At 40.3% G+C, this 14,046-nt stretch overlaps 1 protein-coding gene across 1 annotated transcript in view; it reads right to left on the minus strand.

Annotated features, from left to right (window-relative positions):
- The window catches only part of KCP (kielin cysteine rich BMP regulator), a 130,623-nt gene extending 117,029 nt beyond the window's left edge, over nt 1–13,594 (minus strand). Inside the window, exons 1-2 of the mRNA XM_063448335.1 lie at nt 12,635–13,594; nt 1,932–2,488 (exon numbers count right to left, since the gene is read on the minus strand). Of these exons, the coding sequence (XP_063304405.1) occupies nt 1,932–2,488; nt 12,635–12,743 (666 nt within the window). The 5' untranslated portion in view covers nt 12,744–13,594. The remainder of the gene's footprint in view (nt 1–1,931; nt 2,489–12,634) is intronic.
- Nucleotides 13,595–14,046: the final 452 nt, after the last annotated feature.

Here is a 14,046-nt window from a genome sequence, read left to right on the forward strand (position 1 = left end):
TTTAGACTCCCCAAAGCCACAAAAGCACCGCAAGATGCCCCAAGGGATGTTCTACTTAAAATGGTTCGAGACTCTGATAGAGGGGCCCTTATGGGGGCAGCACGGGGATCCCCCACAATCACTTTTGAAGGAGCCAGCTTGACACTGTACAGGGACCTGTCGAGACACACCCTCACGTGGCGCAGAACATTCCGCCACATCACGCAACACCTGCAGGAGAACTCTATCCCTTACAAATGGGGCCCCCACAGACTGACGGCGGAACATGATGGAAAGACTCACCTCCTACTGAGTGCCTCGGAAGCACCGACTTTCTTCCAATCGATAGGCATCCCAGCACCGCCGGTGAATACGGGAGCCTGTCCACCGTGGAACATCGCAGAAGTTACTCCCTTTGCTCCCAGGGGAACGGCACTAAGGACGACGGAACTGCAAACCTGAGATGAGCGGACGCACACCCTTACAACATCCTACTATGTACTTTCTTGTGGAGATTACAACTCCCAGTTGAAGGCCTCTCAGGCCTATTGTTTTTTACCAGTTTTAAATGTATGCTTACATGACCTTTTGTCACGTTGACATATTCTCTGACGTTACTATCCACACTTACAGTCTTATTTCAGAGACACCACCTCTACCCTGGCTCCGCAAGCCGACTGACTGAGACGTTACCTAGGCAACACACCATTCCCCCCACCCTCAAGAAGACAGAGTAGGGCCTCAACCAGCTGGTCTATACACCCACACTACAGGGCAAGAGACCCACCTGAAAAACCCTGACCGACTAAAGGACCCACATAGGGGCACAAACATATGCAGACCATACTTTATCAACTCCCCCAACCACTCACCATAATTGCCCTAGGCAAGAAGCTTTGACCTAACTACTTAGCAGGGCACATAAAGCTTGACACCCAAACCCTCCCTAACATATTGCTGCACACCGTATACACTGACAAGAGGAGGATTACCCTGACGAAAAAGAAAAACTAAACCGGGTAGACGACTCACATGTGCGACTCTCTGACATATGCTGATGATCCAGTTTGTACAATGTTACATGTTATCCATTTGAGCACATGCTGTAACTGTTATTCTTGACTTGCAAACCCACTAAAAATAAAGAATAAAAAAAAAAAAAAAAAAGAACACTATAGTGTTAGGAACACATACATATAACCCTAACACAATAGTCCTGGAACAGATGTGTAGGTTTCCGCCACCCTTATCTGTGGAGTTTAAAAGTGATTAAACTTACCTTTTCTCCTTTGCTGTAATAGTCTTGCTGCAGCTGGTCCCACCTCCAAGGCTGAGATCATCAAATGTGATCAATGCATCTCTAAGGGGAGCATTCAGCGTCTCCATGCAGAGCGTGGTGATGCTGACTGTAGGTGCTTCACTGTGTGCAGCACTGAAATAGGAAGCACCTCTAGTGGCCGTCTGAGTGACTGCCACTAGAGGTGTTACTAGGCAGCAATGAAAAGGCAATGTTAACATTGTTCAGCCTGCAGGGACAGGTTATAGACAGCAGAACCGTTCTGGTGACAATAGTGTCCCTTTAAGTGACAACAACAATTTTATTGAGCATTTAATACATCATGTATGCCATGCTCTTTCTATACCCTCCATTCCAACATATGATTATCTGCCCTATATCTTTATAGATGTCAAAACGTTAGCTTGTGATAGGCAAGTATGAGAGGGAAAGTGTGACGTTACTATCAGGAATTTAAAAGGAAACTTAAGTATAATAATAAATCACAGGGAAATCACAGGCCTAAAAGAGAGAATATAATAGTCCATTTTGAGTGTTTTCAAAATACTATGTTGCTATAAGGTTAATGTAGAGTAGAAAGGTTAACTATGTGGACAGTGTAAAAGCAAGCCAAATAACAATAGTTAAAACCTTGGGACCTGGGATGGATTCTTACCAGGAATTTGCTCTCTTTGTCACCTGGAGTGCTTGCAAAGCTGATCTGAAGATCCAAGGGGAGAATCAAACTCAATAACTCCTCTTCTTCCTCTTTCCCAAACACCACTGGCTCCTCACATTCTAGGAAGATTGTCACCTTATGAATGTCTATGTTTAGTGCAAGTCGGGCCCACTGAGAGCCAGTGAAAGGTGATCCCCCTGGAAGCACCAAAGAGGCTGGCTCCATGCCCTGTGGGGTGCGGTATTCCAAGCGCAACTGGTCAACGGAGGTATCAGAGACAAGACGCAGAAGTGGATGCCCATCTTTCTTGGTGGCAGCTGGCGACTGGAGGGCCAGCAGTGTTCCCTTATTGTTCTTAGCTTGTTTGGCTACAAAGTGCAGGCCCAGAGAGCCTTGTGTACTGGAGAGTAGATATACAGAGTAATCCCAGGGTAGGGTGAGATGGGGTACACGTTGCCGAAATTTCCACGCTGGAGTATCTGGATCTGGGCCTTTTGATTTGGTAACACCTTTGATAGAACGTGTTACATTCAAAGCTTCCAGAAGATCAATAACTACAAAGGAAAATGGACAAGAGAAGTTAATTGAGGACAATGCCTCATTATATTTGTAATAAGTGTGATTTCGTTCTTAGGTCAATATAATAAATCTAAAATAGTGGGGGGGGGGGTTCCTGTGGCAGAACAACAAAACAATAAGCAGTGATATTTTTAAGTAAACTGTATCAGTAATTGACAACATCTGTGAACATATGTCATCATTCAATGGGCCAACACTATGAACGGAGATTAACAGAGAAGCCATGGCACTCATGTGGTGATAATTCAACTACAACATGCCAGGGGTTATTGTCCACAAAATTAATAGAAACCGCACAGCAAAAAAGAACATATGATACGCTCTCCAAAAAATCTTTTTTTTTTAATTCTTTATTTTTGCATACATATGATTTACAGACATTCTGTCAATGCCCCAACAGCAGTGACAAACAAGCAAATTAGACAAAGCGTAACATTTATATGGCATTTGAGTATGCTGCACAATTTTTTTTATAGTATAGTTTAGAGTCCGGGCTAAACCGATCCTGTCTAGGCTATATAGTAAGAGAGAAATGTTGAGTTATGCTGTTTTAGAAATGGTGAGTATAGGTGTAAAATAGATTGTGAAACATGCTTATGTTAGGAGGACAAGGTGAATGACATGAGGATAACAGAGTAGTGACATGAGAGGATATCAGTGAGATTGTTATCTTTATTGTGTTGGAGTTGGGAGATAAGAGGCTTGCATCTGCAAAGGCATTGCTTGAGTTGGGTGGCCCATCTTACCCCATATTTATGCTTGTGGCTTAAATTCTGCAAGGTAGCCCCCCACTAACCCCAGTCTTTACCGCCCCCCCAGGTCATTTAAATCATAAGTTCCATGTGGGGTCGTTGATACACCTTGGGGCTTCTTGGTGAGTCTGCTGACATGCTGAGTGTTGTGCTCCCTAGGGTGAGGCAAGCCTTGAGGGGTCTGTTGCTTAGTAGGCCGCAGCCCGAAGCGAGGGGGGCAAGCGGTCATGCCAAATCTCCCTGTCTGGTGCACTCGTCGGTGCGCCCGACTGAGCTTTCTCACTTTTGGAGCCGCGTCAGTGTCCAGTTCAGAAGGTGTGGAGCACTGCCCTGTCAGTTGCGACTTGGTCCGTCTTTGCTGTCGCGGTCTGGGTGTCTTGTTTTCCCACCGTTTAGGTGGACACTAGTACGGCATTGCTTGTGTCGGCAAAGTGGTTTGTCTTGTGGTCAGGTATTCGGCAGGTATGTACCGGGCCCTCTCAGCAGTGTTTTGGCTCTTGTCAAGTGTGACTAGCCAGTTGGCAAAGATAGCGTCCGGCTATTCCTGGAGTGTAGGTTGCGTGCCGCATGTGGCTTCCGTCATTTTGGGTGCGGGACACATGCTGCTACCGGAGCTCACCACCGCTTCCCCACTTAAGGGTGCCGGGGTATCTCTCACCGGAAGGGCGGAGAGAGAGAGTAGGAGAGACGTCAGGCTTCTTGTGCAGCTGCATGTCAAGGGTCGCTTGTAAGCCGCTGGTCTTCTCTGGTTGCTGCTGTTTTTGGTCAGATACTTGGGTGAAGCAATTTTTGCTGGGTCCTTTAATCTCCAGCTCCAGGATACCTCGGCAGTGCGATTTCAGCTCAGATTTTGGGTGATTTTAGCTATTTTAGAGCTCTTTTTCCTGTAGCTCTCAGGATGTGCGACCATTCAACTCGGCAGTTAGGCTGCGCCCCCCAAAAAATCTTTAACTAATTACTTTTCTTTGTGAACATGGAATAAAATATAGAAATACACTAACACCAAATAGCACTGCTCTGCTAATTTATATAATCATCGAAGATGCAATACTCCTTGGAGTCTATCTAATGCTTTCAAATATAACCCTAAATTAGTTAGAGCCCATCAACTTATGAACTAAACTTTACATTTTTGAGAATTAAATCTGATTTGCAAAACCGAGGCAAGAATAGATGGCATCTAAAAATCCTCCAACACAGTCATATTCACCACATCAATTCTGGGTTTTGTCATTCAGATTTAATTCATGAAAATTTTGATTTTAGTGACGTACCCTGTGATATAACTGTTGTAGAGATGAAAAAAAAAAACTAGCTACTTTCATACCATAAGGATTATTTAGAAGCTTAAAGTGACAAAACTATTATTATCTTTGTAACTCTAGGGACTTCTAGCACAGCACAGTTTTACATGATATACCAGTGGAAGTATTGCCTATATTATAAACCAATATCTACCATGACTATGGAAAGTATTCTCCCACTTTCAAATGACTTTTCATTGAAATATACACAGTGTGTTACTGCATTAATTCAGTTTTACTTTAGTATCAGATCTAAAGATATCACTTCTCTTCCTACAGTTAGTTTCATTCTATATTGATCGGACTTCACTTGTCTTATTTGTGATGCATCAATCATTGAAGAGGATGCAGTATTGTTGTAATTGAGCTTTCCATAATTTCAGATTCTTTACAAGGCCTACCTGCAGGCTGCAGGTTGTATATTCACACCCACTTTTCCTAAAATGGCTGTTTGATCAATGCCTTCTGCATTCTTAACAATTACTTTACTTTTCCCGGACCTTTCCACTGTTTACTTCAATATTTTGTTTTCATATGCTTATTCCTCATACTTTGTTTTTTTAAATAATAAGAAATATTATTATGAGCCACAAATGAAATCATATATATATATTTTTTTTATTTTTTATTTTTATTTTTTTAAATATTGCTTCGCCAGAACAAAAAGTCATACACTAAAATTTCACCCAGAGGGATTATTCACTAAAGTGATTTCTGTGGAGAGTTGATATAGCATTACAATTGTTTTGTCAAATTAGACCCAAAAAAGCAGCAACTCGGCTTATTTTACAGCTGAACTTGTTTGGCACATAATTTGCAATTTAATATAATAGTCTCACGTTTTTTCTAAACCATCTTTCTTTCTCTATTACTTGAGCTATGGGTTTATTTATAACGCAGTTCATTACAGTATATAGAACTATTCATTGGCAATATAAATTGGAGCATATGACTAATATTTGATATTTGATTCTTAGTGCCTCACAATTCAGTGTTCAGTATGTAAAGCCCTTGTGTTATCCATTTTTCTGTGTTTCTTCAACATTATGCACAAAATATTTATAGATCTACTTCACAGTGACAGACAGAACAAGAGAAAGAGAAATATTAAAGAATTTACAGAGGGGGTTGTATGTGAACATATTCCTACATTGTAGTGTCTCACACCTGGACGAAATGTTCCCTGATGTCATGAAAATATGAGCTCCAAACTCACTACCTATCTGTATGCATTACCTGGTTTGCCTTCTTAAGCTACTGTACATGGAGTTACCCCTTCAGCGTTTGCCATTACCGTGAGTCCCTATTTAAACAACGTAACAGAAGGCGGCATGGATGGTTATGTTTACTGTTGCTCTCTATTTCAATATACTGATGATACATTACATTTGATTCAAGGTAATACACATTTCTTCAAGCACCCTGGCTTTTAAGTACACTTGATCCCATGTATAAATAAATAAAATGTAAAAAACATTTGGGAGATTTATTGTTAAAATGTTGACTTTTAAAGAATGCAGCATCATTATAGCACCCTATTTTAACCCCTTAAGGACCAAACTTCTGGAATAAAAGGGAATCATGACGTGTCACACATGTCATAGAGTGAGTTGCTACATTTCAACGTTCAGCGGTTTGCTGCTAGTTCTACATCATAAGATCATGGTGACTACAATGCACACTGTAACCCAACCTTCTGAACATGGAAGGGTGTAGAGGTGTACCTCATGTTGGAGTTGTGAACTGCAATTCCCATCAATTTTATCCATCTGGATGTATGAATCCACAGCATTTCGAATGCAGACACCCCCTAACCTTCAGCTTTGCTAACAATAATCCCCCGGAATGAAAGCAGCAGTATTGACCCTGCACTCTCATGAATGTAAAACCTAATTTTGGCATCAATGCTTTAAATGTACCCCTGCAAGGAGATGCATTAATGATGTATTCATTATCTTAAAATAAAACTTAACAGTTGCTATGTTATATTACTTCTGTATTCTAAATTGTTTATTTAATTTTAATTCATAAGCATTTAATACAAGGGTCCTTCAAAGGCAGACCATAGATTTAAGGCTGGCCTGAACTGCATATTTAGATAAAAATTTAAAGCTCAGCGATTTTCATGTAAAAATTGCAATGCCCTTGTCAATTCTCAATAATTCCCAGTTTAGTAAATAGCTTCTTGTGAGTTACTAAAACATTACAGCAGAATGGGATGCTATTAACATCTGCTTCTTATAGTGAGTGTGACCAGAATGGGTTAAGTCTCATAACCAATAGGCAGCTTTACTTTTGTTGTCAAAGGTGAACAAGAGCAGGATTGCTACTTTTTGTCTAGACTCTAGCCCAGGGGTAGGCAACCTTCGGCACTCCTGACGTTGTGGACTACATCTCCCATAATGCTTTTACACCCATAATGCTGGCAAAGCATCATGGGAGGTGTAGTCAAAACATCTGGAGTGCCAAAGGTTGCCTATGCCTGCTCTAGCCCATGCCTACATTGATTCCCATTCACGACTTTCTAATCAAACCTTGAACTACAGTGAAATTATGCTGTGCAGGTTTTGATGGTAATTTCCAATGGGGGTGGGGGGTGTCTGGCAAACAGAGGAAGTGCAGATACTTGTCAGTGATTATTGCTAATACTGTCTAAGTTTAAACATGCTGCAATCCTCAGCAGGTCTTCCCATCCCATCACTGCTTGGTACGCCCCTGACCATGCGCCTGTCTCACACAGCTGTAAAATATGTCAGAGTAGTAGAGTTCAGAGTGTGGGTGGGGTTGGCTTTAATCCCAGATATTTAGGTCTCAAGGTGGTACCAATATCACACAGCCATTAGATTTCTTTTATACCCATTGCTCAGATAAACCCAAATGCTAGAGAGGTATGAGTGAAACTGGAACATTAAGGTCGCTTTCTTCACTGTCATCTTGGACAGAAAAATGGAGAATTGTATTTATGTAAAATCCCTTTTCTTGCACAGTAAGGAGCTGCACTCTACCTGTTCACTACATACCATTCTGTATTAGAAGATGTGCATCTACCTAAAGTTAAACTCTCCTGTAGGAATGATGGTGATGAGCGGAAATGGTGATGAACAAATTATATGATGATGACATAAGGGTGAAAAATGATCATGTAACAGACTTTGCAGCCTTTGAACCTTTAGATACAGCAGCTGTGTTTATACACGAACAGTTCTCTTACAAATATACATTAATATCCCCGCTGCTATGTCAAGTTCTTACTTCCTGCATAATGTCCATATGTGAGTTCCTCCATCTTTATTTAAAATAATCCACACTCCAATACTCAGTACTATTTGGCTTATGGACAGCTTTGGCATGAAAGCCTTGAAGCAGACTGGAAAAAAAGGTAAGATTTTACTACATTTAGGGAGGCCAGGGAGGGACCAGGTGGGGAAGGGGGGCTGGGGGCAGGGGCTAGATGGTGGTTTAACACTATAGGGTCAGGATGGTCCTGACACTAAAGTGTTCATTTAAACTACAATAAATGTGTTTAGAAATCAGTCTGTTTAAATAAGATACATTGTTTTTGTACAAAATTTAATTTTACTTGCATACATTGTTATTAGTAAGTCACCCTGCCCTTGGTCAAACCTCCCCCTCCCCCTTTACACCTCTAAAATGAATGTGTTTTTATTTGTCCATATGAAGTATAATTGTGGTTGCATTCACAGATTTGGTTCTGTTTGGCGGAATTTTGTTCAAGGATTTTTTGTGTAGTTGTGGTCAGCAATCTCAGCTTTCACACAGGAAGCCATTTAATCTAAAATCCAAAAGGAAAGATGAGCTCTGCTTCAGAAAAATGCAATACAAGGTTACTGAAATAATATAACCCAGGTGTCATGAATCATGAAGATCATAGAGGTCACTTTAGAACAACATTATTCATATGACTATTAAATTAGGGAAACCTGTGAAAGACCTTATAGCTGCTCTAATGGAAGAGTGGGAGTATACACCATGTGTATATCTATTTGTAAAGAATATCAATAGTTCATATATGAAAAGTAGCATAACATATGCAAACTATAGGCTAATAAGGAATAATATAGCTCTATATGCCAAATGATCTGAATGGAAATAAGGAAGGAGTTTTCAGAGAGTTTGTTTCCTTAAGGACAGGATTTATTACCCGTTTAATTAATTATACAGATAAAATAATTTAAAGGGACACTGTAGTCACCAAAACAATTTTAGCTTAATGAAACAGTTTTAGTGTATAGATCAAGCCCCAGCAGTCTCACTGCTCAATTGTATGCCATTTAGGAGTTAAATAACTTTGTGTATGCAGTCCTAGTCACACCTCCCTGCATGTGAGTTACACAGCCTTCCTAGACACTTCCTGTAAAGAGTCATCTAATGTTTACACTTCCTTTAGTGTAAATTCTGTTTAATTCAGAATTTCTTATCTCCTACTCTGTTAATAACTTGCTAGACCCTACGGGAGTCTCCTGTTTCTAATTAAAGTTCAATTTACAGAGCAGGAGATAACTTTTAAAATAAGTCACATTTGGTTGAAAATGGTACTTGACCTGAACTTAACTTATTTGCAACTTGAGGATATACTAAAATTACATCTTCAACCATTAAATGATTGAGATCTGCCATTTAAATCCTGTTCCCCAATGGTTTAAATAGATAGCTGTATGTTTCCCCTAAACATGTGCTGTGTGGTGATTAATTAAAATGTACAGGAGTTTTACAGAACATTAATAAGCCCTACACAAAGTGAAAACACAGTTGTGGACTGAGCAGCATATCCCATAAACCAATGCTGAACTGGAATTTCTGACGTAAGGAAAAAACAAAGACCCCACAGGAGAGGTTCCTGATCGGTAAAACCTCTTCCTGGTCTGGGTGGAGCGTGCCTCCTGCTTTGTGTTGCGGTGTATTAGAAGAAGCAGCAGGAAATTTGAATGTATATAAGAATATACATCTCTTTAAACATTTATTTAGCAAATATACATAATACATTGTAAATGTATGTCTCGTTGATCCATCGAATGTCCTTTTAAAAACACATGGACGAATAACTGTAACCTAAACTACTCGTTTCACCTAGCATTTTTGGGTACCTAGATCAGTCACCAGCAAAGAAAACGCAGCCTAACACGGTGCCAATCAAATGTAAATAAACTTTCAGTAGTGCTGTATTATTATTGGCCTTTATAGAACTCCTCCTGTAGCGCTTTACAATAGTATAAAGGGAGAAATTTAACAATAAATGAGACAATTACAAAATGTTACTGGAACAATACGTTGATGAGGACCCTGCTCAAACAAGCTTACAATCTAGAGGACTGTACGTTTTGTAAGTATTTTAGTATGCTGTTAATATACTCCGATGGTATCATTTACAAATCACGTAAGATAATTCATAACAAACCTTGGTAATACCATTCCAATCAAAGTCTTTTTCTAAAGAAAATTGAAATACCCATGTTAAGAAAATGAGTGGAATGTTGTGCATCACAATCCAACTATTGTTTCTGTCCTGAATATTCTTCCTCTAATTCCCCTTAGTATCAAAACAATTTAGGCTTACAACCCAGGTACATTCTCATTTCATTGATTTGTGTATCAAGAGGGAAACTGGGGTCAAAAAGCTGCAATATTAAAGAGCCACAGGCTGAAAGAGACTGTGTATTTTTTTTGCACGGCAATGCCTTTCCTCTAACTCTCCCCCAGCTGCAGCCCAGTGATCAAAGCGTAAAAGAAATTGGAGTATATTAGTACCACTATGTTTTAATGACAAGCCTGCTCTAGCCTAGGAGTAATTGCTGTGGTTATCCAACCTTTTATGCAACCTCTTAAGGTTTTAGTACTATGCTGTATATCAGATAAGAAATGTCTACACTAAAAGGGAATCATGACATGTCACACATGTCATGTGTCCTTAAGGGGTTAAAGGATTCCAATCATGGAACAAAATGTGACAAGTATCATTGCCCATTTCAAATGTGTAAATTCCCTATTATATATCCATGAAGAATTTGCAGACACATCAAAATTAATTGACAATAACCCTCATAATTACTAGGCTCGAACAACTTCTTATATTATGATGAGTTTGTTATAGATAACCAGCCAGTTCTCCTAGAGCAGCCATCCAAAACTGCATGCTTCACTTCACATCATGATCAGATCTCACAAACCCTGGAACACTACATACATAAGAGAATATTATTACAGATATATCCAAGAATGATCACACTTATTGTGCAGCTAGTATCGCTCCAGTTAGTTCAGCATTGAACATCTACTGCAGAAATTGGCACTTTTCAAATTTTTTTATTTTTTTTACTATACTACTTCAATCCTTAAACCAGATCCATAACGGACAGGGTTATTTACTAAAAAAAATAATTTAAAGTGAACATGAATATGAGGCCAAATTATTTAAACTGGACGCATAGCTCAATTAGTGCATTTCTCCAGTTCAGATCATTTAACTTTTTATTTATTTTAAAATTCACTTTGAATTCTCACTTTAGTAAATAGCTCAATTACAGTTTGTTTTTTTGTTTTTAAGCTTTTTTTTGGTAAAGACACACAAAGGTCAACTATCCAATGGATGGAGGTCCCTTATTGGAAAAGGAAGGTGTAAGTTCTACTCACCTCTGGTTTCCAATGCTCCTGGCATTCCTGAATGGTTGCAAAGGCAGATAATCCCAAAATATTGGCACTGAAAGATCATATGGGATCACGGGATCTTATGCTTTTTGAAAAATGAGCAGAGATATTCCATAAACATTGTGCAAGAAGATGTCTTTGGCATCAGCCATCCCTCACAATCACTGCTTGGAAAAATATAAGGCCTTCCTCTGATATTTCTAAATCCATACTTATTGGGGATCTTCAAAAAGACTCCAGTGGTGATTTTGCTCCTTGCAGTCAGATGGTCACAGGGTGCAGGGAAAGGTAGGTTTTACTTAAAGGAACACTATAAAGACAGGAATACACATATATATTCCTGACACTATAGAGCTGGTGTGGATGCTTAGACCAACCGTCCCTGTTCCGATCACCCTAAAAAGGTGAATTTACTCACCTTTTCTCCCACACTGTGCCAGCCTTGCTGGCCCCACCATCATGACTGAGATCATTAATCTTCACAGAAAAGCATTGCAAGACTTTTGTGCATGCACGGCAAAACGCAATAAGAGTCTAAATCAATGCATCTCTATGAGTAATATTCAGTACCTCTATGCAGAGCATGGAGATTGTGAACACCAGAACTGGACTAGGAAGCACCTCTGGTGGCTGCCGTCTGAATGACTGTCACTAGAGGTGCTCCTAGGCACCAATATAAACATTGCCTTTTCTCTGATAAGGTAGGGTAGCGCTTACATTGAAAAGCATGCAGGAATAGGCTATAGACACCAGAAGTACTATATTACACTGTAAGTGTTCTGGTGACTATATGGTCCCTTTAAGTGAACCTGTCCCTCACAGCTGCTGCTATCGTCTTCCTGCTGGTCCTCTTCAGCTCCTGCTGCTTCATCTACTAGGTGCTAATGTCCTGCAAGATCCTCCACAGTCAAAGTCTTTTTTCCCCTCAGTCATCACTAGTGAAGGCTGAGGGCTTGACAAAGCTTAATGGCTGTAGCTCTGACATTTTGTCAAGTTCAGGATAAATGCATAAGACTAATATTTTATTTAAGAAAGGTACTGTTTTGGGTTGAGAAGTAACAGCCAATTTAAAGAGTCACTCTAAGCACCCGACAAGAACCCAGGTATGAGGCCTCAGGGTACTCGTACCATCATAACCACTACAACAGGCAGTACCAGTAATGATTGCTGGAGTAACTCTTTAAGAAAAAGTCTTTAATGTATATCTTATTATTGTGTTGGAATTTCATTGAAATTAAAGACATGATCTGGTAACCTCTCTCTCTCTCTCCAACATAACCAGCTGCCACCAATGACACCTAACCCACATTGCAGTCACCAAATCTTCAGAGTCATTAAAACATTGTATTCCTACGTCACTTGTCGGCCACTAAAGGAATCAGAAGGTATCTGTCACACTTACCATTATCATCGTAGTACGGCAGCTCTACATCATGACTCCCAAGTTGCTGACAGAGGGAATAAGTAGGGAGAAGAAGTAACCAGAGGTGATTCCAAACCAAGGATAGCATGATGACTAATGTGCTGCCACAAACCAGAGAGGCTTATCCTACACAGCACATTGAGAGGGGGGATATGTTACAGTAGATAGCAACATAACTCCTCTGTCTGTTAGAGGTATACTTCATGGGATTGCACTTAATAAATAAAAATAGAGATTACAAAGTCAAACACTGTACAGTAAAGGAAGTGCAAGAACCACTGCATGGACTCTGTCCTTGGACAATTCTACTGAGTGAGAAGACACTCAATGACAAAGGAGGGTAACTCCAGGGAGATTCTTCATAGAACTACACGTTTACATTGCAATCTGAGAATGTAAACCAGGGAAACAAAGCAATATGAACAGCTTCCAAAAAGGTGGTTTTCAGATTGAGCTGGTGTCCAAGCCAAGAAGGTCCCTCATTCCAGTGTCCTGTCTGATGTCACGGCTGATTTTAGAGTCACCCTTAGTATTCAGCGCAGAAAAAGTTCATTGAAAGGGCAGCATAGTACTTATCAGGACGCATTTCAGGGAGTTCTTAGAGATGTGCAGAAGTCAGCATGAGTTATCCTATATTGCTGAATGATGACATGCTAGAGATTCCTCTCCTGCTCCAGAACGTTTAAAATGCACCTGGAGGTTCATGCAGAGCGGCGTTGTGAGGTCCTGTGCCAAGAAAGTTATAGTATGTATACAGAATGAGAGCAGAGTCCTGTTCATGTAAGTGATACACACGCACACAGCTGCATGCTGCTTCCTATTGGTAGCCTGACACTGAATCCATCTCCTGATGAGCAAAGTAAGGGAAAGTCCTTTTAGACATCCTCAACATAAGGGTCACTTGCAAAAAACAAACAGTCCCAGTGAAGAATAGCTACAACCCCACATGCAATGCAAAAAAAAGCAGGAAGAAAAAGGTTTTTACTTTGGCAAAGTTTCTCCCCTCTGTGCCTCTTTCACCCCTCCCATCTGTCTCTTGTTTTCCCTCCCCTAATTCTATCTATCACTTATTTCTTCCCTCTCTTTTATTCTATAATCCTCCCCTCTCCCACCCTCCTCTTCTCTCCCTGTACCACCATGCTCAGATCTATCTCTCTGTCCCTGCCTACTCATTATCTCAAAATACCTCCTCTCTGAAGTCCCTCCCTGACATTCACACCAAATTCCTTTTCTCATCACAGGGAATATAGTAGTTAATGGTCTTGGGAGAAGAGGGGGTGTTAGGAGGGAGGCTGCAAACGCAATTGGATCCACCTCAGGAAGGTGGGTAAGACACTAAACGTCTTTGCAAATAAATGTATTTAAAATCAGAGGAATAGTGAAGCACAAAA

The sequence above is a fragment of the Pelobates fuscus genome, chromosome 3, assembly GCF_036172605.1.
Source record: "Pelobates fuscus isolate aPelFus1 chromosome 3, aPelFus1.pri, whole genome shotgun sequence".
Lineage (NCBI taxonomy): Eukaryota > Metazoa > Chordata > Amphibia > Anura > Pelobatidae > Pelobates > Pelobates fuscus.